Here is a 27,364-nt window from a genome sequence, read left to right as displayed (position 1 = left end):
GGAATACACTTCTCAGCACCAGTGAGATCTCATCAGAGTTTCAAATCTAGTAATTAGTGGCAGTTGAATGTACAGTATCTAATTACATACCATCCCACAGTTATTCATCTCTCCCGACAAAGAACAGCTGGATCTGTCTTTGTTTACAGAATTCCAAATTTATCACAATTGTGCTGGACACAAAAAACTTGAGCTGCAAAGATAAGAAGCTGTCTGAAGGAAAAATCAAGCTGTTTCTGCCTTGCTGGCATGTATGGCTACCCTACTTGTTACAACTACACCAACTTCAGCAGTATGGTAAACCCTTTGGCCCAAGTTCCCAAACAGGAAATCCTACCTTGCTTATCAAATTTAAATCCTGTGCTCATTTGGCTAAGCAGGTTTTAGGGTCTAGGAGGGGGGAAGGAAAGGAAGACTGGAACTAAATCTCAAAAAAGTGAAATAAAAAAGCTTAAAGATTTAGTTCATCTCAAAGTCACATTAAAATCGCCTATTTTAGTAGTATATTATTGTACATAGGAAAACAGGCTTGAATACTAATTAATTAGAAGGCCTATAAATGCACGATACATTAACTTTTCTATCATTTGAAGTCAAGCTATATACAATTAATTCGACTCCAGCTTCAACATGAGGCCATAACACATTTGTTTCATTTCCTTTTTCTTAAAGTCATCTGTGAGAGTTTGTTGGGTTTTTTTCTCCCCCTCTTTGGAACTCATCTCAAATTGTGCCAGTTTACTTCAAGAGAATAAGAGATAAAGGGGCCTGTAACAGCTTTGATTTTAAAGGAGGGTATTGAGCAATTCTGGTTTGACTCTGAAGTGTTTACAACCACATCAGCTTTTGGCAAGTATCCTTTAGAATTTGGCATCCACTGAAGGAGGGCACAATAGCAGCAGCTGTCTGAGTTACAAGAATAATGACAGAGCAAATGAGATGCTTCTTTTCTTTGGTCCCTGTCAGACCCTGGTGAACGAAGTTCATCCTACAGAATAGCTTGAGATTAATACCAGTTATGTTTTTGTGATACACAGGGGGCATCCATTACTTTTTCACACTGTGACCAGTTTAAGCCTCCCATTGCCATCTAACAGGACACTTCCATGGACTTGGGGCTTGATTGTTCAGCATTGCTCGCCGAGTTGGGCGTCAGCTCGATGCGCGTGTCTGTGTGGGAGCGGTTCCTGGCCCCGTCCCCGGTGTGGGACCAGTGTGGGACCGGCTCCTCGTGCCCTCCCCGGTGTGGGACCGGCTCCTCTGTCCGTCCAAAGAAGTCACGCTGGAGCCAGAAGCGGTGCGGGACCTCATCAGCCTGGTCATGCTAGCAGAGGGCACTGGAAGAAGAGTCTTTCATTAATTCCTTACTTCTTGGGTTGGAAGGAAGCCCCTGCCTTCCTCTCCAGCCTTAACCACCTTTGGAGAAACCTTCCAGGTGGAATATATACTTTTCATGGCAGCTTCATATGCAGAAGTCCCTCCACTGCTCCAGGCATACAGTTAAGGAGCCTGAATAATTAAGGCAGGGCTGAGGGATCCAAGACAGCTTTACGTCACGTTGCTGTGACTGCAAGAATCTAGAAGTAAACTAAAGAGACTCATCAGACCTCCTGCTACTTTCAGATATTTAACCTTTGCTGGCAGCCCAAGCTAGCAATGCATCTACATTACAGCAGCTGTCAGAAGCACATACGTGAAAAACAAACAGCTACAGCTCAAAGAAGTCTCTGAACTAATGAAGTTTCAAACGTTGTGTGCAGTATATGAACCATATCCTGTGATGACACAAGGGGACACTATTACAAATATCCACCTTAAAAATATCAAGATAAAGTAAAGCAGATGTTTGTGGGTATAAGCTGCCTACAGAGTTATTTACTATTTAATAACATAACTTGGACTGAAAACCCTTTGCCCAGGAACCACAGGTGTTGGCTTTTTTCCCCCCTTGCAAATGCATATCCAACAGGGAAAATAGCACACACCTGGGATCAGAGACTCTCTGGATGCTTAGATGCCCAGTTAACTTGGGTGCCCAGGTCAACCATTCCATAAAACCAATACTTACTGTATCCCATTCCCTGAACAAAGTATTTGAAAGCTTCTGCAAGCTTGGCAGGCTGCAAAAAGAGAGAGAGTGTTATTGTATGCAGTGCTCAGTTACATTACAATGTTATAGATGCCACAGATGACCTACTTTAGCAGGGACATCTTAAATATTCTCTGGGTTCTACTGAATGTCTGAAAACTTCATTTATGAGAAAATTTCACCATTCCCCTTCATAGTCTGCTCCTCTGCCCTATTATTTTACAAAATGGACACATGAACTTGAGAGTGAGATATCCAGAGAAATGATGACAAGTGTTCTAAGCCTGGCCTAAACTTTGCTCATGCAGTTACTGAGGCAGGTGAACCAAAGTAAAACAACTGGCCTCATAAAATATACATGGCAGTTCATACAAGGTCAGTAATTGAGCAATTCCTAATCAGCAGAGGACTCTTTCAGCTAGTCAGAGGTGATAGTTATGTTTATAGGGCAAAAAAGCTCAGCCGGAATTCACAAGCACAACTGCTTATGACTGACATTCTTGCCATGAGGCACTCCCTGGTTTTCTCTGCTGGTGACATAGTGCTCACACAAGCCTCACAATCTCAATTACTGCACATGACTATTCTTTGTATAATTCTATCTGAATCACTGCAAAGAATGAACTCTATAACAGAAGCAATGCACATACTCCTGTTTGGCTTTAAAAAAGCCTTTTTCCAACTCCCACTGTTGGAGCACACACTGCCTGTACAGGGATTTCAGCTGTAGCAATTATAATTTCAGTTTTTCCTTAAGTTCATGAACACCATATTCTATTTCTGAGAAATATGTTTAGATGTTAGATCACATTCCAAAGCTGATATACAGGTCAGCACTGCTAGTGAGGCAACACAAGAGCATAGGTAAATTTTAACTTTCCCAGCTTGGTTTTATTAGCAGCTTGGAATTTATGCCTAAATACATTCCAGAAACTCCAGTTCATTCTCAGTCAAGCCGAGTCAGTATATGCAAGAACATAACGTTATTTCCTGCCTCCCACTTTCCTAATCTATACTATAAATAGTCCAAATAGGAATGCTTTTAAAACACTGGTGCTCAAGACTTAATCCACATTAGTTTAGTAGATAGGCATAAAATAATGCCTCCACATTCTCACCTCAGATCTTTACTTGGTTAAGACTGTATTAGTGAAAATAATATCCCCTCCCAATCTTAATTTTGCGCTTCATTGCTCTTTAAAGAAAAAAGAAAGCTCAGATGACCAACTGACATCATTATTCGTGAAATCATAACCATCCTTTTGGCTGACATTTGGGAACAGCAAGTACCCTACAGGAAAACACCCATTTATTGCAGTCTGACACACTGCAGAACAGGATTAGTAGGATTTCCGTCTGCCAGATCCTACCTGGGAAACTTGAGGGAGCCCACCACAGTCAGCCATCTGAAATGGGATGAGAACAGCCAGTTAGTGTAATGTCAGAGGAACTCATTTATGCTCAGGATATATTAAAATGACCTTTTTAAGCTATCTGGCAGAAAAACATTTCCTTTTGTTGTGTGACTAACATACATGTGGATGAACGCATCCAAGTAAGCTGTTAAATGTTTATAAAAACTATGACTGCACCCCCAACGTGTCTTGACCCTCAGGCAAAGCATCAGCTGGATCTACAAATGGTTTTTGCTAGGCAGTGATTACCAGTTTCTTAGAAACCAGCCCATTAGTCCTGGTTACAAGTTGAGCTCTGAATTACAATAACATGCCTCAGTATTGACCTGGGTGACAAACAGGGGACAGAAAATAAACATCTATAGCTCAGAGGTGAGAGGGAAAAACAATTTGCTGAGATTGCGGATGGCAAGCATCAGCTTGACTTGCCAAGGGAAGCAGGGAAAGCCAAATGAGAAAAGCTATCTTGAGTGCATGCAATATTTTTGGAGCACTTCATTTTTCCTGCCACTCCACCCCTCAAAGTCAACCCAACAAAAACAGTTCTGTTCCAAGGAACACCACAAGCTGAAAACAGTGGAGTTGTAAATTACAGGAAACCCCAAATCCTATCTAGGATTAGGTCGCAGCAAAACAGGCCTACAGCAGGATCTGGCATCAGCCATATCCCTGGTCTGAGCAAAGCTGGCCACTGACACAGGGTCTGAAATAGTGCCAGAATCTCTCTCAGGATTTCTCCCATGCCCATGTGGTAAGGCAGCAGTCTAACTTCCCAATGTTAGGAGGAAAAAGCATTTTAAAAATTATTACAATTTTCACTGACCAGTTCAATAAAGAGATATGCAGTAGAAATTTCCAGCAGAAGCATGATCAGACATGTTTCACCATTAGCATGCTATTACTTCATCAGTAATGAGCTGAAGATTGCACCCATACTCTGAATGTCATGATTCATCCAAAGCCTTTGCATGATGTTCTGCCGTCTGGAAGTGAGTTTTACCAAGTTTTTGGAAAATAACAGTATATCCTGGACCATACCCTCATAAAAGGTAGGATGACCAAACTGTGCCTGATCAGCTGTCAATTCACCCAACACCACTGCTGAGGGACAGGCAAGCACAGGAACAGAACAAGCTGGTTTGCATTTCCACTCTGCTCACGGCTTTTTCAAACTTTTCAAAATACCTTGAGATCAACTTTGCCAGCTCTAGTCAAATTCATTTTGGGTATGTGAAATACTGAGCATTTCAAGTCTTGTCCCTAGTGTTTTAAAATGGAGGAGCTGAGAAATTCCCTGCTGTTAACAGACAAGACTTCTGACAAGAAGCCCCTAGTCTACTAAGGTACTCTTACCCTGAAGGAACTGACTTTCCACATCAGAACTGAATTCTCTGTTATCTGAGCTGTAACACATCACTCTGGTTCTGCTTTTTTAGCTATTCCAGCTGGTTTTAAATGAAGAAAATTCTTATTTTTAAAAAACCCACAGTTTTTGTTATTACCTTCAGAAGTGTGGTCCTTGTTGGGTCCAGCTTCGAGTTGCATTCAACCTATATAAAAGAATGGCAGCATAAGGCATTATACACAAGATTTTAATTATGAACTGTTGGATGAAAACAGATTAAACACCTTATTTTCTGGCTTAATACAGACTAAACCTGAGTATCCTATGCTTCTGTATGAAGATTCCATGTATACATATACACATCTTTAAACCCAAGTAGTCCGTTCACATTTCTGACTGTATTTTTTCCAGGTACAAACACATTATTCGGGAATTGGAGATTTGACATTGGGTTTTTTTTCCTCATCTGTTTCTGGGACTCCAGTGGCAACAAGTATTGTTTATCTTGTGATTTGGGGTCATCTGGTAGCGTCCCAAGTGGTGAGCAGCCATGTGGCTCCAGGCCAGCAGACTGGGCATGCCCATTAAGGCACAACATTTGAAGTCATCCAGTCATCTGGGGCAAGTTATAACGGTCAAAAAGAAGCTCTTTGCTTCCACAGTGACCCAGGGCACAGCTCCAGCACCACACAACAAGTTAAAACACCAGCAGCAGATTCCTCTCGAAAGGAAAATATTTGCGGTTCACTGGAACTGCTGTGGTGATTGTTCCTAACGCAGCAGCTATTAAATAACAGTGCAGAGACAGAGGGGACAAACAGCAAGGAATTAATGGCAGCTCTCCCGCGGTCTGGAAGCGAAGAGCCAGCTGGGCTGGATCGATAGCCAGGGAGGCTGCTGTGTGGCAGGAGCTCTGCTGGCCTCACACAGATTCTTGGCTCAGCCAGTCGTCAGCAGGGTGGCAAAGATGCCTCTGTGTACTCACCACGGCATCCACGGCCGGGGAGCTGTCACCGACCACCAGGAGGACAGGACATCTGCAAAGAAGCACAGAGAAGTGGTGTTATCTCTGTGATACAGCCCAGACTTGACCTCAGCCACATTCTGTGTCGCTGGAAGGATGAGACAGTTAAGTGTGCGGAAATGATTTGGTTTGTATTCCAGACACCTTAAACATACATCAAATCCACTGCATTATCTGCAGATCCACTGACATGCTCCAATTCCTTGCCTGAGAACCTGTTCTTTTTCCCCCCATCTGGCAGCCAATCAGCCCTGCCAGTGCTCCTATTCCTTGTTTTATAAGAAATTGAATATGGGCATCAGCATCAAAGTCTCACCAACACCCTCAGGCCCCTGAGCTCCAAGATTTGGATCTGTCCATCCAATTTCAACCAGATTGCCAGAGAAGCAGTGTGTCCTGTGTGTAAACATCAGTAGCAGAGCAGAGAAGGACTTGACAACTGCTATGTTCCACAAGTTGCATAAGTGAAAAGCTGTTAGCAGACAGTCATTCTGTCACCTGACAGACAGTCATTCTCATACCTGCTCCATCTTCCTGAACATTTGAGGGTTTTGTTGTTTTGGGGGTTTTTTTTGGTTGTATAGGCACGGCTCAAGTGTGTTCAGAGCTACAGTTTCCATTAACTACAACATATTTCTGCATGAAGTTAAGTACATCACTTTTCAAGTACTTACTCTGTAAACCCAAGTCTGCAGATGCACAGTGACAGGAACTACTTAACTTACCATTTCAGCTAATATGTTTGTAAAGTCTGAAGAGGGGAAGTCTTCCTAATGGCAGACCCTGACTTGCAGTGACCTCTCATCTCCTACATGAAATTACAAGATCCTTTTCTAGCACATAAGCACATGCAGCTACAGCCTTGTAGTGCGTTTTCAATGCATCCACTGATCACACCTCTTAGCTCACATTGTGTACAAAGTGAATGGGTAGGAAATAAAGTACTTACTGAAGGGTGACAGCACTCACTCCAGGAACAGGGCGCTCAATCTCTAGGTCTCGCCGACTAAAAAAAAATGAAGAGGACAATGGCTCTTGATACACTGAAATTTTACAGATAGTTCATATTCTTCTAGCTTAGAGAAAGCACACTTCTATCTTAGAGAAAACACACATAGATATTAATCTGATATATGTAGCCTCCATAACTGATGTAGAGCCACACGTAGACTGATGATTCAATGCTTTAAGTTCAGTCCCAGTGTACCATCTTTCACCCCAGAAATGTACGAGGTCCTTCTCCCATAAGCAAACCATCTGAGATCCCTAAAGGCACTATCAAGAAGAACTTTATACTGGGGGAACACATGTAATTCCATCACACAAGTAATACTGTCTCTAAAGAGCTGGACAGTCTCTTAAAACAGTTTCCAGGTAGAAATCAGGTAAATGTATTTACCTGTTGTAAGAGTTGACAAAGAGATGAAGGTTGGTTTGATTCATATCATTAATAATATGCTGACGGTAAGTATGGATCAGGTCATGGTTGCTGTGAATCTCTTCCTAAAGTGGAGACAGAATCATTCAGAATAGGGGCTATTTTCTGAAAGGATCTGAAGACGTGGCACAGCAGTTGTGTATCAGACTCATGTCTACACAACAGGAGTGCACCTTGAGGGAAGGGACAACTTGTAGCACCTGGTGATGTCACCCAGAATTAATGTTAGCCTCTGACTGAAGTACAATTTTGCTTTAAAACTTTAGTGTGTTATAATGTCAAGATCTCACGAGTGCAAAACATGTAGTTGCAGTGCAGATGGTTATAGTCAGTCAAGTGTGTGGTTTTAAAACAAAAAAAAAAAGATTCAGGGTAAGAAACCTAATGAATGTTTCCAGGGTAAAGCAGATGTTGAAAGCTTACAAACATACGTAATGTGGAACTCAATTTCACAATAGTAAATAACTAGGCTTTGAGGACTTCAATCAGTAACATTTTCAAACAGTTTGGTTCTGAAGTCTTTATAGATTAGTTCCTTGTTCTGCTGGAATGGAGTTTTCCATTGCATTTACTAACACTTTCAAGCATAGCAAAGTAGCCTTGGAAAACAGTACAGCACTTTCCATTAGGCTTGCACTAATGGAAGAAGAACACATTAGTACTTAAAACCAGCTGTCACAGAGTTACAAGTATATTATATAAAAAAAATCTGCAGGCTAATTTAGCTCAGAATATGAGCATATACAACACTTATGTTTAAGTGTTGGCTGTCTAAATAGGGAGCTGCTCCTACTAGAGTTGTCACAACTGGGATGTGCTTGAGTCCTCAGGACACAGCAAGCTGCATGGCAGCAAACCACCTCCAAAACACTGGGAACACAAGCATGAATCCTATCTAACAGTTTAACTTTGGCATTTGTTGTTTAAGTGAAGGCTTCTCCCCTCCTTCCAGCCCCAGGAGGTAAATACAGTGACTGAATGCATCAGAGGAATCTGTTGAACATCCTTACCTTTCCAAATAGATGTGAAATGACCATGTCTGGTAAAGCATTTGTCCAACCTGAAATCTGAACAGTAAGATTATCTAAGTATCTGCTATTAAAACAATCCTCAAACAATTGAAACCTTCCAATTACCCATAAGTAGATCAATGGATGTTTCTCAGCTGTCCCTGTATGTACAATATCCTGGACTGATATTTTTCCCCCTCAATCCAACTATAACACCATGAGGGGTTGTTTATGTTTGAGTCATTCTCACAAGATGTCTTTACTAATGGAGTTATAGAGAGAACACAGTACTAGTAGCATAGGTGTATAAGGAATCATTCCCTGCAGGAGAACCAAGCAGATCAGCCAGAAGGGTGTCTTTAACCTCACTGCCCAATCTCCTTCCTAACAACCCACACTGACATTACCTTAAGCTCATGACCCACAGTATCTGCTCTTGCTTTGGAAGAGCAGAAGAATATAGGGCACCTGCTGTACTCTTAAGATTAGCACTACTTGAGAGGTGGAAGGCAGGGGCACAGATATGGAAGAGCTTAATTACAATGAATCACGGGATGAGATAATCAGAATGGGTCAACTGGTACATCTCAATGTAGACAAGTTATGAAATTTTTTTAAAATAAGTTTGCACATCAGATTATTTTGGTAAGTTTGATCTGGAAGTATATTTAGTAATTAAGCCTTGACAGAATGTTACATCCCAGCTCTGCAAGTTTCTCCTAGTATTATAAAGTTGTCATTACATTTAGTATCACTCTAGACGGATACACAATGAGTTGACTCTGTGTGTTTAGAAGATGACACACTAATTTTTGTGCTTCTCAGAGTGTTTATAATGTGACCCTGAATGACAAAGTGCCTTCCATCCATCAGTTTACCCTGAAAAATGTTTTAACAAGTTAGATCTGAGTGACATGTAATGTAACATTGATACTTATTTTTATATACTGGTTCCAGGAAGATTTTTGAAACCAGTTCTCAGTGTTTTCCCACATTGCAATGTTTCTTACAACTACAAAAGAGTAACACTTAACAGGAGCTTTCACTTAAAAGTCTGGTTGTATGAACAATCTGTCCACAGCTATGGTAGCTAATACCCTTTTCTGAGTCTTTTTGGTATCTAAGACTCAGATGATTTAAACTTGGAAGATGATATTTCTGAACATTTTTCTGGGCTCTAGTTCACCTTTAGGACTGTGCTTATAAATAAAGCAATGGACAAAAAAGACCTAAATGCTACACCATGCAAGAAGTTTACTTGAAAGCTGTTTCCAAAACTACCCTGTGTCCAGCTTAAACTATGTTTTCCCCAGCAGATCTTAAGAAATTTCCATACCCAGGAGCTCCAGTATGCCACGGGTATCCATATCTGTTTCCTCAAAGTACTTATTTTTACCACTAGCCCTGTAGGAGGTATGTTTAGAAATGGAAGAATACACCCCAAAGGAATTGGTCTGGGATATTTTGTGTCTGCAGCCATGCCTTGACACACAAGCTTGCCCAGCTCCTCATACCCAACAGCCTTGCAGTAAGATTTATTTTTCTAACTTAAAGATGTTTACCTTAGTTGCTGCCCAGTCCATCCAACCTTCAGCACAAGGGTTTACATTAATGAGAACTAATCCCTCCACCATCTCTGCATGGTTTAACTGTAAAACAAAAGATTTATCAGATATCCTTTGCAACATGACAGTCAGCAAAAAATTTAAATTAGCAAATTATCTCCTGGGGAGCAAAGCAGTAGGGTCTAGTTTTATCTTGCACAAAACAAGCATATGTATGGAAAAAAAAATTTCATTAAGGCAATTCAACTGAGCAGCTGGAGAACATTAGGATTTAACTTTTTCTCCACCCTAAGTTTAAATAGAAAACTCCCATTATAAAAACCTTCTGCAAATTAACTGGGTAGAACCCAGGCCTTAAAATGGAAAATCTAGGTCTTCTGGATTAGTTATCCTGCAGATTGTGGTATTTCACTTAAAAGCCTGACTGCTTACTTAAATGGGCACAGCAGAACAGGAATTCTCTGTGCACGCTATGGGGACAACAACATGTCAGGGAAGTTAGGTTTGAGGCTTTAGAGAAGCTCCACAAAACTTACAGCAAATCTGGTTAAGATGTAGGCACCAGCTCCAGTCCCCATTCCTATAATGGTCTTTAGCCTGCAGAGCAATAAAGCAGAAGAGACAAATGAGGAAGAGTGCTGAACAGAAATAAACCACATCAGCAGCCTTCCTCTTTCACAGGCCAGCATGTAATTACAGAAGGGTGGGCTCAGCTTGGGCAAACTGTGGACTCTCAGCAAGGAGGGTCCCAGTAAGGAGCTCAGCGGGGCAACTGGTTTGTTACTGGCAGATTTGCAGGATCCTGGTCCTCATGCATGGCAGGGCAGCAAGCTATTTTCACTTATCTTTAAGTAAATACAGTGAGCAACCATTGCATTATTCTCATTCTGGGAGGAAATGGTTAGTCTCTGACAGAAAAACTTGTAAGATACAGACCTAAAATCTGCAGCCTAACTACAACTCCCCCCTTCCCTCCCCAGTACATCTATCCAACTGGGACACTGGTTCCTCTCTAACAGGGGGCTGGCAGGGAAACATCTCCTGCTGTCCAGTCACTGGGGTGATGAAATTTAAACTTCGTAACAAAACAGGGCAGAGACAAACCAAATATTTGCAGTAACTGAAATGGGATTTAAAGCATCACCTTCAAGGTCTTAGAAAATACATGGAAGAGAAGACTAGACAAAACCACTCACAAAAGCAGGTTATTCAATGCTTTTAGGTTATTCAATGCCGAGGATAGTTTTCATTCTCGTTAGCAATATTAAATCAAGACTTTGTAAATACACTCCAGTTTAATTCATTTTCAAGGTACTAACATTACTGTTAGCACTTTTCCCTCCCGTGCAACAGAATTGACAACCCTGTGGCTTACCTCTGGCATTTCAAAACATGCAACTCTTAACTAGGGAGGTAAACTGGCCTGAGGAACTGTAGCAGCTTGTTACAACCGAACAATGCCTAACTGGGGTGTTGGTCTGAAAACTCCAGCAGCAGTCTAGCCTGTCTGTTCTCCAAGGCTGCCTAACACTGAATGCCTGTTTTTCTTTGCTTGGTCTTGAAAACCCCTTGGAGGTGTCTACCTGCTCTCTTCATTGTGTACCAGCAGCACCAGGTCTACAGAGAAGGAACCTTTCTCAGCTACAGCTCCTGCTAAACCTAAGCTTTAAGGGAGGACATACACCTAAACTTGTTGCAGGTAGACAGCTGAGGAACATGGCCACTAGGTCTTTCAACATTGGCAACCTGGCAGCTGCACTTGGTAGCAGAAGAGGCTTAAGGTGGTCGGACTGACCCACTAAGACACCCAAGTCACTGAAAAGAAACACAGCAAATGTCTTCAGATGGGGCCACATGGTTTTTTTTTCTGCTAACCACACAGGAAAACGTGGGTTGTTACAGTGGGAAGAACAGATTGTCTGTGCCCTGCCCCTGTGAGGGAGATGCATAGAAAATACTGGAGGAAGCCCCTAAATTAAGCACATGGGATTTCACTTGAAGCTGCTTCCTGTTTAAAAATAAACAGACATTTCAAAAAAGGCCAAAACCCAAGTTCTTTCAGAAACAAAAGCAAAAGCGATCCATCTATAATAGGAATCAGAAAACAACCACAAGCACAGCTCTAGCAAACAAAATTACAGACAAACAGACTCAAGATCCAGGGGCAGCATGGGTGAATACCTGCTCTGCGCTGCTCTTTCAGTGAGCCATGTAGAGAGAAGAATGAGGAAAATCAGTAAATAATTCTGCACTCACCCAAACTGTTTCAGGATTCCAGGAATCATTTCAGCCAGCTGATCCATGGAGGGATACACATACCTACAACAAGCATGTGTTGTGGAGTTACACCACGTTCAGCAGTGCAGACTGGTACATTTAGAGACACTGTGGTCACTGTAGATTTAGTACAAAATGTGCTCATTACAAGATCATTGAGTGTATGAGCTGAATTTAAATCAGGAGCAAGGACAAGTAAGTAATTGAGCATAACCTATATGGTACTTCATATGAGTTACAGGGTGATAGATGTCTTTTCCGGCTGAGAGTAAGACAGACCACAACGAATCTTTTCCAAGCAAAGTTAACACTTGAAACTTATGAAAAAGTTTGAACATGAGAGTTGAGTTTCCAACCACATTCACCAAATCTGTACTTCTGGTCTACCACAAAAAAGTTTCCCTGTGTTGCAGAATCACAGATCACAGCAATGAGATCTAGATATTTGACGAGTAACTTGCAACATGTTTTCAGGGACACACAAATTACCATAGGATGAATGAGAATAGCTTTCTATTAATATTGATGGGAAAAATGAAGGCATCAGAAGGGCTATGAAGCTGCTGAGGAAGCTCAATAAAAACAGCTGTTCATTAATGCTCCTGGTCTTCTGCAGAGCAGAAACAATTTTGAAGAAAGGAAATTCTGAGCAAAATCTCAACTGAGTAGCACATGGAAAAAAATTTGCCCAAAGTAGCTGGAAAACATCTGCCTAGGATACATTAAAATCTCTGCTTTCCATCAGGACTACACCTAATGATTCTCTAGTTTAGTGTTCAAATAAAACCAAAGAAAAAAACCAAGGTCTGCAAGTCCTTTAATTTTCTTTTATTTTCTGATTGGTAAATTAAACTTTGGCATGACAAAGGCTAGTGTCACCATAACAGTGATGGTCTGGGGAGACCTTATTGCAGCCTTTCAGGGCTTAAAGAACACCTGTAAGAGAGGGGGACAAACTTTTCAGCAGGGCTAGTCATGATAGGACAGTTGTGAGAGGTAAGGGCTTTAAACTAAAATAGGGTAGATTTATGTTAGATCTAAGGAAGAAGGTTTTTTACAATGAGAGTGGTAAAACACTGGAACAGGTTACCCAGAGAGGTAGTGGGTGCCCTGTCCCTGGAAACATTCAGGGTCAGGCTGGACAGGGGCAACCTGATCGAGCTGAAGATGTCCTTGCTCATTGCAGGGGTGTTGGCCTATGTGACTTGTAAATTTCCCTTCCAACCCAAACTATTCTATGATTCTATGACTTAACTTGCACATGTTGGCCTCCCAGTTGGAGGGCTGGTAGAGACAATACAGGTTCTTGCACTGCCATCATGAAGTTATCAAGCAGAGGTCTTTACTAGCATAGATCATGATGGCTGCCCATGCAGCTGACAACTTAGAAGTGTTAACACTTGTTCAGGACATGAGGGTTAAGACACTTAAAAGCTCATGATTCGAACAAACACAAAGAAGGGTGACTAAAATAGCCTTGTAGGCTGCTCTGATAGGCAACTGGGCCACTGCAGTTAAACACTAGCTGAGAACCTGGCCCATAGTGACCTCCTCAGCATCAGACCAGATTAAAAATTAAGAAGGGAAATAGACTGGCTCATGCAATAATGGTACTTATAAGCTCCTTAATACGTACTTCACACAGAACAACTGGTCCTTGCCTCATATCCTCCCCTTGACATATTGGCTGTTCCCTTCTTCAACTGAGCTAATTCCTACCTAAGGGGCATCTCAAGGTAAACCTGTCTCATTTGACTGAAAGGGGACAAACACTTTGGCAAAGACAGTGCTCATGACACACAAGGTTTCTAAGAGTTACAGCATCCATACATGGTACACAGTTAGGTGTATGCAGCCATCTACGATATTCTGTGGGGGTACATCACTTTACTACTGTCCAAGAACTTGGATTTTCCAGGTAGGTTATCAAATCTACTTATCAGCATCTACCATGCTGCCATTTCATAAAACCCCCACAGATTTAGGAAGAACACGATATAGTGGTTAATGCCTATCTTGTTTATAGTAATAATTTAGTTATGTATTTTTAATCAGGCTGTCATTACAAAACAAGGTAACTCAGTATTTAAACTGACAAGATGTCAACATCTGTCAAAGACCTGCTTTACAAGCAGTTTAGTTATCGGAGCAAAACCATAAAATTACAGCCCTAAAGTCTCCTGTGAACTGGCATAACACAACAGAGCACCCAAAGCTCCAGTGCTTTAGAAACAGAGTCAGGATTTAAGTTCAAAAGCCAACTACGGTGTTGGCTGCAAGTACTTTTTAATGAAATTGCATATCAAGACACTTTTTTTCCAGAAAGATGATAACTCAAAGCATGGGCTGTTTACCTAATGACTCACCCAGTTTGGAAAGATGGTGCTCCATCCTGCTGACCAGGTGCATCCACATGGCAGACTGCAAAGTGCTGGGTGATTTCCTGCATATCCTCAAAGTTGAAGAGAGGATTGAAGCAGGTTTTATCTTGAGAAGAAAAGGAAAATATGGAAGAATCATGCTGAGGGAAATAGTAAGTTCACAGCTATAATAAAATTATGTATTAACATATCCTGCATGTTAATGAAAAGTTGATTCAATTGGGTCAGTGATGTAGCTTGGGAAATGTGGCAATCTTATTTCAAAGGAGAAAGGACAAGTAAAGCCCTGTTACAAAGCAGCCTATGCCAACTTGCTTTAATACCTTGAAGCATAAACCCTCCTTCCTCATAAACAAGAATAAACAACTCCTTCCTCATGACCAGCTAAGGTTTGTCCATGTTATTGTGGTACCTGTCAGAAGTATTTTATTCTTTTTGCAAAGTTAAAATAATAATAAAATGCAGTCACGGATACTCATTGTAAGTTTTGGCTTAGATTAAATTATCCATTGCCTTGTCCAGTTGTGTCAAAACAGATGGAGGAAAAAAGAATCCAAGGCTGAGATCATGTTTTGTGCTTTTACCCAAATATTACAAGATAAACATTACGTGATTGACCACTGCATGCAGCTCAAGACAAAAGCTTCCTTCTGAGATACTCAGTGCTGTAGGCTCCCAATTTAGAGGTGATTTGATTTCTGATTTCTAAGCAATATTAATGTGGGCAGAGGATTAGCATATTTACCTCCTAGAGTGCAAAGCAACATCCCTGAGATGCCTAGAAAGTGGTTCAATATTCTGTGTGTGTTTCTGAACGTCTGCATGCTACAACATATGTGCAAAATCTTTGCAGAATATAAAATACTTTTAGCTCAAATCAACTTAAGGAGAATATGCAAGTTTGGGAAAAATTTCCCCCCTTTTCAAATGGAGAGAAAGTTTATTCAGTTTAAAGAAAGACTTTGTAATTCTATAAAGAAAAAGGTCTTATTTAAAGATGGGATCCAGCTTAAGCTCTGCCCTGGACCACTGAAAATTAAAAGTAAAGTAAGACAGTTCCAAAAAACAGGTAAGAATGCTGATTTTTTTTTCTTATGAGAAATATCTGCACCTCAGCAATAGCCAGACTTTAAAGTTCTGCAGGTGTTTTCAAATAACAATAACTGATTAAGAAACAGTCATTTGTGTAGAGCAAATAGTACTGGTGTAAAGAACAAATTAGAGCAGGTCTGGATATTAGTTTATTATATGACAGATAAGATAAAAGGCACTAAAAGCTTTTTTCTTAATACTGGCTAAGGACACAAAGCCAGCACTCATTTCATCATCCTGAATGGATATGTAATTCATAAAAATCCATGACAACACAAGACTCGTTATCAGACAGGAACCTATAGCAAAGCCCCAGCAGTGTTGCTTTGAGTCCTGTTGTCAATACACCCTCAGCCTCCCCTAGAGAGCTTTTTACAGCATTTATACACAGTTGTTATGAACTATGAGATGCCTTTTGCTCCTTTAACTGAAATATTCCAATTATTTACTTAGCAAGGATTAAAAAAACCCCTGAAAATTAAGGTTGCTGTACGAGAGGAGTTAGGTGCCATCTAACAGGTTGCAATGCACACAAACAAGCAAGGACCTGGGAAAGGTTTCCTAACCATCACCACTTCCACACCTCTGATTACGGCAGAGTTGTTATGGAACCAGGACATACCTGTACCTGGTAAAAAGTCTACTTACGGTTCAGCCCGATGTCATGGTAGGTGAGGATAGCTGGCCGATTGCCCCTGGGAGTCCCACACATGGTGACATGGACTGAACCATGCATGGTCTCTATGTCTTGCTCCTGGAAGAGAACAGGAAGAATCTGTCAGGGGATTGTCCAAACACTCCACACCCACTGCAGCAGACCTTGTCCGACCATGAACACGGGTCCTGCCCCATCCCTGGGTCTGCTCTGCAATCCCATGCTAACATCCTCCACTCTCCCATGCAGTGGGGGCTCCCTGCTAACATCTTACATTTGGCTGCCATCTACTCCAGTCCACAGACAACTACAGAAGCACTTAAGGTGCTAGCTCTAACCAGATGCTAAGGGAATAGTTAAACAGTACTTAACCTCACTAAAAAGCAACATAAGAAAAAAGAAAGAAAGCAGTTTGATGTAATGACACCTGTAATAACAGGAGCTTACAACTATGACTCTCAACATCTGCAAAAGTGCAAGTTGCCAAGAGAAAATACTTCTGTTTTCTAGGAAAAGGACTTTAACTTAGCAAATAACTACTATTCTGCAAAGAAAGGAGTACTAAGTAGCCTGTATTTGCCATAAAGACCTGTCACACTGTGGAGCCTTGTGATTGTAGTAGCCTTCCCCAATAAAAACAACAGCCACACGTGTTTAGCTCTATGGCTTAAAATGTACAGACCTGAGCATAAACGCAGTTGTTTAAAGTTTGCAATAGAGCAGAAAAACCACAACACTGTTGTGGTGATTATCAGAAAAGCAATGTTAAGAAGCATACTTCTATTATTTGGCATACCAGGAGTTTGCCAACAACTATTTAATTGTTTTAAATCCAAAGACACCTCCATTGACAAATCAAAGTCCTGCTGAGTACCATCTTTTATTTATTGGACCTCTGTGTAAGTCAGATGTGATTTGGGTCATGCCTAAGTTACACAACAGATGGAATAGCTTTTGTTTCTCTTGCACTTGAACTTCAGAGGGGCATAAACAATTTGCTATTTTACCAACATGTATAAAGGGAATCACAAACCAACAGTTAATTATGACAATTATTTACAGTACCGTTACACTCACACAACAGTCAAGGCAGTATGTAGGTAGTAGCCAGTCTTAGTATCCCATCAGAATACTTTATTTACTGTACAGGACACAGATAAGATAATGATCCATGTCATTCAGTACAGTCTAACAGCTGCTGCTGCAAGGCTTGCTTGACTTGCTCCATGCAGTAACGCCCAGAGACAAAGTCCAAGTTAAATTCAAATCTATTAAAAGTTATGCTGTAGAAATCAGAAGCATACAGTCTCTGCAAAAGCCTTTAAAAAAACCCTCTTCAGAGATCTGAGGTAGTAAACCAATCTAAATCACATATCCTTAATTTGATACAAGGAATACACTGTGCATTTTGCTGAAAATAAGGGTTCTAGGCAATGCCACTCCACATTTCACCTGCTTCTCTTGCAATTACACAATTGAATCAGTTTTAAGTTACAGCTACAGCAATGAATCAAGATCTACCCCCGTTTGTACACCGGGTGAGCTGAGCACCACTGCTATCTGAACTATAGTCCATTGAAACTCTAATTTTCAGCTTTTATGTCTCCTTAGAGACTCGTTCCTCTGCATACTCACTGCATTATTTAGCAGGTAAGCCGTATCTTCCATATCCAGGACCATCTTTAAGCAAAACAGGGTGATAAATCCAGTAAGTCAGACAGAGAACTGGTAGCAGGTTTCTACTTCGTCCCAGTAGGAAACTGGGTTATATAGACAAGCTGCTATCCTACATAGGCTTATGACTCCCATAATGCCCAGCTAGGAAAACCAAAACAGACTAATTCACGAGGATGTCATTCTTAAATAGGATTTGAGTCAGGTTTGACCAGGGGAAGTACGTACTCAATAGAGCTCAGACATCAAAGATGAACTAAGTCCCTGCCACACAATGTATGAAGTGCCAAATTTCAAACCTGGGAATTAGCATAGTCTCTCCTGTTGCTATTTCCGTCAAGTTTTGTGAAGTTCAGCTTCATTTCATGTTTTGTTATCTCAAATGCTAAAACACCCCAAACTTATGCTAAATTAAATCAGAAGCCAGTTCTTTCCTAAAAGCCAGGGTTAAACTTTCCAATACAAACACAAAAGACTTCCAAAAATTAGTGTATGTCAGAATGATTATGCACAACAAAACCAAGAACTTAAGTGTTTGAAATCTAGTACTTTCCAAAATCGACAAGCAACATTTAGTCTAAAGCATTCTACACCATCACAATAATGTCACTAATTTGAATTTTTGGCAGAAAATAGGGTACTGTACATTATACATTCGGTATGTCATTAACACATACTATTAAAATAAAATCACAGAGTCACAGAAAGACTTGTGTTGGAAGGGATGTTAAAGAGCATCAAAGTATAACCCCCCTGCCATGGGCAGGGATGACACCCACTTCAGATTGCTCAGGGCCCCAGGAATATTATACATCATATATTTGATATATAATTGGGTGTTGTCATTATACAGTACCCCAGAAGATATTTGCACTGGCAGTAGATGGCAATTAATAATAGTGGCAATTAACATTTTCCACATTCTGCTCCCCTTCTGTACTTAGATAATTTTCAACACAAAGCATAAAAATCAGTAATTTGGCAACCTCAACACTGTAATGAGAGTAAGGAATATTGTGTGATGTGCCTCCTGCTGAGTGTGGAAGACAGAAATTATTTCCTCCTCATAAACTAACATGCATTTCATATCAACAAATTTTCACTGCTAAAGCCTTCCAGTAACAGCACTGAAAATCCAGAATGTGTTTTCTTTGCATGGACCACCTTCAAGATTTGGCATCTTCCTCCTTCATGCATGAAAGAAAAAAATCTGTTCACGGTAGATAAAGTCAAACCCTTGAACCTGCACATCCCACTGACCATCACAGCTAATTCTTCTGAAACTAGAAAGCCAAGTCTAGTTCAAACTCAGTGTCAACTAAAAATAGTTCAGAGACGAGAGACAACCAAGCTCCCAATTACTGGCATAAAACACAGTCAGTTTAACAATTGGCTTAATTCCTCATTATCTTCACAGTAAGACTCCCCTAATTCAAAAGAGTTGTGCTATTTTCCAGTAGTGTGAATTCTTAATGGCACATACCCACAAGGTACTAAAAAACAATCAATTTAAACCAGTTTGTTCAGTGACATCAAACCAACAACTTCACATCCCTATTGATCCTATTAAAGATCAAGAGATTTGTCTACGTGATGTAGGGATGGATGTTTTCAAAATGCAGAGCACTGAAAACAGATGGCAGCACATCCCAATCAACATCAACATTATAGTAAGAGGCTCTTCACCAACTGATTTGTATTAAAACACTATCTTGGAAAAAAATCCAAGGTACACTAATCCGATAGAAGGATAAAGACAAACACACCATCTGTTCACATCTCTCACTTTAACAGAGGTGCAGTCTTATCTTAGTGCCTTAAAAACACACAAATGCATGTAGTACATGCAATTTAAGGGAGGCTGCCTCAGTTTGAAGGAGCTGATGAATTCTAAAACAGATTTTATTTTTGCTTCAAGTGACATTTTATTTTTTCATGAGGTTACAAGGGGGACACAATTTGTTATCACACAGGAGAGCTCATTTACTCCTTTCCCTCTCTACCCTGGCTAAGGAAGACACGGATTGAGGAACGTGTTTATGAACAAGGTTCATAAACCGATTGAGGAACGTGTTTATGAACAAGGTGTTTTCTGGAGGAAGGGATATGCAACCAAAATGTCATAGCTATCTAAAAATGAAAACTGCACACACATTTCACATTTTGCTAAATACATCACATTCTATACTTTAAGTAAAATACTGCCTTACATCAAGATGATTTTAAAGCTTTCAAATATACTTAATCCTCAATTACAAACTCATGCTTTTATTTTAATTTATAATATTATGCCTGTTAAATGCAACTCTTTTCTCTTGCCTCAGAACTGAGGGAAAAGCTTCAGAGCTTTTAAAGAGGATTTAAATAGCTTTTAGATTGCTAGGAGACAGTATATTTTAAGTTATATTACTTAAGAAATTTAGTATAGTAATACCTTTGTAGGCTACTTTTCACTTCTTTTTTCAACATATTGATGATCAACAATATTCGAGCTTTTAATGTGGCATTTCAATGTTGGGTTTCAAATCCCCTTTGCCCTGAAGTTACTTCGCAATCTTTTTCCCTGTATTTTTCTACTCTAAAATAGGATTTCAATTAGTCTAATGTTTTTCTGGAAATGTGGTTTTAGGCATTTTTCTTTTCCTTTTTGTGTTGTTTTTTGTTTAGGTTTGGTTTTGGGGGGTTTGGTTTGCTTTTTTGGTTGTTTTTTGGGGTTTTATGTTTGCTTGCTTGCTTTGCTTTTGGTGTTGAGTTTTGGGTTTTTTTTAATGTGGATTTTTTTTGTGCTTTTTGTTGGAGCTTCTTACGTTTTTTTAAGATTTCTGTATTAAATTAGCAAAATTAAGAGTTTTCTCAATTCAGGTTGTAAGTCAGGTACATTAATAAGGTTGATGACTTCAGATGTAAATGTAAGTGACCCTGCTAAGATGGAAATCAATAACAAAAACTTTGGTGCAGGAACTGATGCTAATTATTGTGATGGTTCTGCCCAGGGATTCTTCCTAGTCCGATTAACACTGGGTCACACTGCTCTGCCAAGTACAAAACCACAACCACCCCCATTTCTTTCCTTCAGAGAACTAGAAGGATGAGGAAATCCACATAATGCACTGCAACGCCCCAAACGGTATCCACCGATGCCAGGAGGAAACCCATGCCCTCATGCCACAAGGACCAGCTGATTCACCTCCTGTTGCTCTCTCCTTCTATCCGAAGAGGCAGGACGAGGAGGTAAAGCAGAAAAGGCTCTTAAGTGCCAGGGGATACAGATGGCTATAAGCCATGGATTGCAAGGGACAAACTCATCTCTGCCACCTACAGCTAGCACATAAATCTGAACGTTTTGCTTAGTTACTGAGAAAGCAGTGTCCTGATGGGCTGAAAGACTATACACAGTGACGAGGAGCCAGGTCTGCACTGGCTCCAACACTAGTGAGCTAGAGAATAGGCAAATACATCAAACTGGAAATACAATTAAAATGTGCTTGGTACAAAGCCAACATAAAGCAGCACAGGGCACTGTGCCCTGCATCGGTTTATCATTAATTATGCTAAAACAGGTTTGGTCAGGAACACTTCTTTTTTTGAGAGGTAGGAAGCTTCACTTCAAGTTTCAGGTGGGTGGCACAGACAGACATAGTAACAGACACCATGTGCTGAGGTAGTTCATAGCTGTCAGTTATTCCATCATGGTCATGATCTGGTAACTTGATGAATGCTTTCTCCTGAGAATAACCACATACACATTTTGCAACACATTCTTTCAGAAAGGCAACATTGCACTACACAGTGGTTTACTTCAAAACTGAGAAAGTATGTTTAACTCAAGTCTGTGTAAAACAGCATGTGAAATAAGAGTCTATTTCTTTTCAAACCTGAATAACTAGATAAAATTTATTCTTGGAACCGAAACACTGCACAGGTAGTCACTACTTTTCTCTGGTGGCTGAAACAAAGTCATTACCTGAACACTGCATAACTTGTCCCCAAAAGGGCCGGGCAAGCTGCAGTGGGTATGGTGGACACCCACATTCATACACAGGCATTGAAAAACAAGCTCTTGCCAAGCACTGCTCATCTCCTTCCCTGGCCAGGCCTATCCTCCTCCCAAGAGTGGCTTATGGCACAGGTTGCTCACTAAGAGCATGGCTGAGCTTCAGTATCAGTCCTAAGTGACCTGGGTCCTCCAGGGCCACACATGAAATTCTCTAATGAACTAAGCAATCAAGGTTGTCATAACAGCACCAAAACACCTCTTCCATAAATCAGCCACAGAGGAACTGAAAGACACATAGGTAGAGTACTTGTGGTTTTAAGGACCAAAGCTAAGCCTCCTTTGCAGCCAGCTCTTAACATAATGCATTGAGACTGTTCTTCCACATTTTTCCTTCTAGAACTAGAATAACCAAAGATTAAACTCTTAACAAAGAAAGATCATTAAAAAAGCAAGAGCTGGCAGAACACGGTGAAATGACAAGAACCACTTCTCTGGATTAGTGACATTTAATCCAAAACATGGGGAAAAAAAACCAAAAAGGCTTAGAGAATTTGATCTTGCAAGTTAAAAAACCTATATATACACAAGGTTTACAAACCAAGCAATTTATTCCAAGAATAGAAATGAAATATGGGTCACTTCTGGATTCTTAATCAAAATACCACAGTATTCCTGTTAGCAGGCTTAATCTGGGATTCAGATTTATTTAGACCAAGTAAGTGATCAATCTGGACCCACACAGAAAGCTTCTCCCATGCTGTGCACAGTTCTGCAAGAAGCCACATGGCGACAACTTCAACTTATATTTATCAAGAGTTCAGGCAGTGGATTTCATCATTAGAAAAGATAAGGGGGAATGTGCAGGATTAATGCAAAGTACAGTTTTGCTGTGGAAGTAAGAACCATGGAAAGATTAAAAGTATGTCCAAGATAACTGTGTGCCTTAGTTTCCAAGGAACAGACTGTTGAGTTTGTGCTGTATTTTTTAACCAATGTGCACAACATTGAGTAACAATATAGACAACTGCTAATAAAACACATGAAATAAAGAAGGGTTATTTCCTTCAAGGACCTCTGCCAGAACATTCAAAAGACTAGAAAAATTCAATAGCTTTCCTTATTCTTGCACAGTCTTCCTCCATTTCTATACCCCTTGATAAAAATGAGATACCCAGTGAGCCTCTTCTCTCAATACATACTCCTTGTCCCCAGCAATGGGAACACACCACTCACTCTTTTAGTCATGGCAGGTATAAGCTCCCTCTTCTCCCTTCCATATCAACCCAGCCTGATTCCTGTAGCTGTTGATTTCCTTAGTCTCAGCTTAAGAACCAGCAATGACAAGCTTTTCAGTCAAAAGCCCAAAAGGCAATAAAATAGGAGGAGCCAGGAGAGTTACCAAGTTGTCTCTCAAAATCATGATACACAGGGAAAGTGGAGAGCCACCATGAGACCTAGTGGTGTGCTTTATGAACTCTTCTGTTCTGGCTTTAAATAAACATACAGAAATACCATCACTCCTATTAGAGACAAAATTGACTGCTTAGCACCTTCCACCACCCCACAAGCCTCAGGAATCTTTTGGACAATTTCAACAGCATAACGGGATGCATCCAGAGGAACATTTCCTCTGGGGAAATGCATGCACACTGCTAATGAAAGCAAATTAATTGGGGAAAGTGTGTGTGTCCATGTGGGAGGGGAATATATTGTTCTCACTACCACTGCTGAAGATTCTCGTTCTCTTAGCAAGAATAGAAATGCTTCCAGCCCAGCCACCCCTTTTGAATGAAACTTTCTCAGCTCCAGTGTGAAAAGACCTCCTGTGGTCCCCTTCACAGCACTATGGCACAGCCCCATTCAGACTCCTCTCCCACAGTAACAGCATTTCTGGCAGCAAGCAGTCCCTTCTGGTCACATCTCACTGTTTTCTCAAATGTCAATTCAGCCTCTCCTTTTACCAAAAGCCCAAAAAATATAGTAGCTTTACTTGCCTGAACATCGAAGTCTGGAAGGAGGCGAGTGATAGCCTGCAAAGAGATTTTAAAGTATTACTGAAAGTAACTTGCAGGTACAGAAATCTGTGCTGGGACATGCATTCTAACCCATTGGTTCTGTAGCTGGGAGCTCTGTCCTGTCCCTTCATTCAATGAAAGCTCTCTTAATGAATGTCAAATTCACCCAAGAGGTTTTTCACCCACTAATCATCACAGAGAATGTGAAAGCAGTAAAATACTAGATTACAGATGAGCAACATGAAGCACAAAAGCTGGTGCATCCTCACTGAACAATATATTCACAAGGAACAGTAAAACACAATTTTTCCCATCACTTATTGTAGCCATGGGACAGCCAACAGCCCACCTCAGTCCTGCCTAGGATGAAAAGTCACTGTTCAGGCATGCACTGAGCACTTGCAACTAGTTAAGCAGTCATTACTGGGATCTGGCTACATGATGTGGAAGGTGGGAAGGGATTTTATCCTAAATTAGTCTTTGTAGTGTCTGGAAGGCTGGCTGGACACAGAGATCCATTCCAAACTCTGAGCAGCCATAGCTATTAATGAGAAGGTCCTCCATCTGTCAAGGTGCTCCACCAGGAAAGGAGTTAAGTGTCATCCTCCCCACCTCCAATAGTCTACAAGGCTTATAGCTTCAAAGGAAGAAGTGTCTTATAGCACCTCCAATAGTCTACAAGGCTTATAGTTTCGAAGGAAGAAGTGTCTTATAGTCACCTGCTTTTATTAAAACTCAATAAAGAAGTCAAACTCCTATTTCCACCACAGCTCTGAAAACATAAGGAAGAGCAGTCAAGCAAATACTTCATGCTGCAAAGTATGAGAGAGGCCAAAGCTTGAAAAAAATTGAGATAAAAAGGAAAGCTTAGAATCCTGTCAAGGTCCCTCAGCCTCAGAAGCCCAGATAAATTAAGGACAGGTGTCAGAAGCAATACAGCTGCTGTCTTGGGTAGTATCATCTCAGATGGTGGACCTCAAAGCATTGCAGCCCTCGAGAGCAGTGATCTTTAGGCAGTTGGTGGACCTCAAAGCATTGCAGCCCTACCTGTAATTCTGACAGAACTCGAGAGCAGTGATCTTTAGGCAATTAGGCAGTGTCTAGTACATAAAACCAAGTAGCTAAAGAGCTGACTGGGCTTGTAGAAGTCATTTAACACAGCCTTAGCTTTAAGCAACACACTGGGTTTTAATCTAACTATACTGTTGGTCGCATGACCTTTTAAACATAACATTACATCCACTGTTGTTCCAGTGGGACCTAGAGTTGAAAGGAATAAGCATATGTGGCATCTGTACTGACAGCATATGAAATAAGGCTGACAACTGTTCAGGAATGAAGACTTGGCTGTAGCAGAAGCTCAGGCACACCAAGCCAGAATGTGACTCCAGAGTGCATCACCCACTCAAAACCAGCTCCGCTGTTAACCTTAGCATGTGCTGATTGTCCTTCAGGGCAACCTTTTCCACTTTCTCAAAATACATTAAATAACTTCATCTGTGTTACGAATGGCCACAGGAGAAATCAAACTCTGTGCTAGTTTCCTCATGTAGACAGAATTTAAAGTAACATCATGAACAAAAGCATATAGGATTCATGGTCAAGATTCCAGCTTTTGGCCTACATGCTACAGAAACCCAGGAAGTTAATCTGTGTGTTAAGATATTTCTGAACTTTAAAGCAAAGGCGTTTCAGTACCAACAGGACTTCTGCTTAGTGTCTCCTTTGCTTTGCTACTACTGAACAATATGGGCCTTAGTTTCTGAAAAGTTTGAGTGCTGCATTCACTGGTATCCAAACAAGCTCTGCTTTCATGCAGTGTTCTTGGAAAAGAAACTGCATTTAAAGTTTCTCTAACAATTTCACTGCAGTCACAAGTGGAAATGATTTGCTGAAGTGTTTATGCAAAAGAGGTAGGGAATAAAAAATAAAGTAGCAGATAGAGAAAGGAATTCTAGGGTAGAAAACCAGGAAAAAAACCAACACATTTATACACATCATTGTCAAGAACTAACATCATTTGGGAACAAGAGAAAAATCTAAGTTTTGATTCAAGAAAAAAAGGCTGAGAGGTTTCTTCACATATTACAGTGAACTATTTGCCAAGAACATACCAAAGCAGAGTATTGCTACCACCGAAGAGTCAGACAGCCACTGAACCCAGATGCTGTTGGCAGATTTTTGAAAAAAATGGTGCAAAAATAAATGGAAAGTAGTACAAGAAGGTTAAAGGAAAAAAATCCCACCTAACACAAAACCAAAACCAGGCTAAGATATTTCTATGCTGCAACCTCAGAGGTTGCAACAGGCTGTGGGTTGTGCACACCCAGCTGGCTGCAGACCAGGCAGTTGGGCTGAAACTCATAGCTCAGTGAACTCAGAGAGGACTAGATGGGGCTCAGCCCTACCCGTGGAGTCAGATGTGCCCAAAGAAAACGTAAAGGTCAGAGAGGACTAGATGGGGCTCAGCCCAACCTGTGGAGTCAGATGGGCCCAAAGAAAATGTAAAGGCTCTCTCTGTGCCTCCCTGAAAGGTGGCTGACAGAACAAACACTGTGTCTTTCCCTGGAGAAGTCTATTGATACAGACAGATGTACATGAGATAGCTTTATTGAATGATGCCAATTGGGCAAAACACAGCCAAAGCTGTCATTTTTCAGGGAAAAACAAATGTCACCCCCACAATTAAGAGAAGAGAAAAACCAAACAGCAAGAAAGAACAAATAATTAAGGCTCAGTTTTGCATTACTTTTAAAAAAAAAACCAAATAATTAAGGCTCAGTTTTGCATTATTTTTAAAAAAAAAAAAAACCCTGGACAAGCTAGTCTTATTCTGTCTCCAGCTTTTCTTGTTCCTTCCATATGGTTTGTTAGAACTAGATTAAGAAAACAAGAACAGTTCCAACAGCAGCCCTGACAAAACATATAAGCTCTAAAAGCTTTAAAATAATTACCTCCTCCTTCTCCACCAGAGGTTTCACCTCTGCAAGGTGAGCATCCTGGAACTCTGTTGACATGGTCAGTAGCTGATATCTGCAAAGATGAAAAGAGATTTGTTCTCAGCTTGCATCAAAGATCAAATACAGGAACAAGTAGAGATCCTGCTCCACCCAGTCACTCCCCCATTGACCCACTCTCTCAGGTTAGAGTTTAAAAGACCTCTGCAGAAACGCTATGAATCTCTTGTAAAATGCCTCCCTGGTTTATTTATATACACACTCCCGCACAATACGAGATTAAAGAAATATTAGAGCTGCAAGATCAAACAAAAGTTTGGCAGCTTCAAACCAGGGAATGCTGAAGGAAACAGGGCAGGGACCAGAGTCCTGGAAACTGTCATTCCACAGGTGAAAGGAGGTATAGCTAAATCTGCACAAGCTACCTTCT

General features: G+C 40.7%; 1 protein-coding gene across 1 annotated transcript; it reads right to left on the bottom strand.

Moving 5' to 3' along the window:
* Nucleotides 1–601: 601 nt before the first annotated feature.
* On the bottom strand, nt 602–27,008 carry NDRG1 (N-myc downstream regulated 1). Its single transcript, XM_009083980.1, is given in 16 exon segments — nt 602–1,209; nt 1,212–1,337; nt 2,069–2,120; nt 3,460–3,495; nt 5,007–5,054; nt 5,835–5,886; nt 6,823–6,879; nt 7,273–7,376; nt 8,322–8,378; nt 9,884–9,970; nt 10,423–10,483; nt 12,143–12,205; nt 14,530–14,650; nt 16,285–16,390; nt 23,957–23,992; nt 26,932–27,008. Coding segments are annotated over 16 exon segments (1,188 nt in total). The 5' UTR covers nt 26,995–27,008; the 3' UTR covers nt 602–1,090.
* Nucleotides 27,009–27,364: the final 356 nt, after the last annotated feature.

This window comes from Acanthisitta chloris, unplaced genomic scaffold, assembly GCF_000695815.1.
Source record: "Acanthisitta chloris isolate BGI_N310 unplaced genomic scaffold, ASM69581v1 scaffold15141, whole genome shotgun sequence".
Taxonomy (NCBI): domain Eukaryota; kingdom Metazoa; phylum Chordata; class Aves; order Passeriformes; family Acanthisittidae; genus Acanthisitta; species Acanthisitta chloris.
Note: the sequence above shows the minus strand (reverse complement) of the source record. Positions and strands in the feature narration are given on the sequence as shown.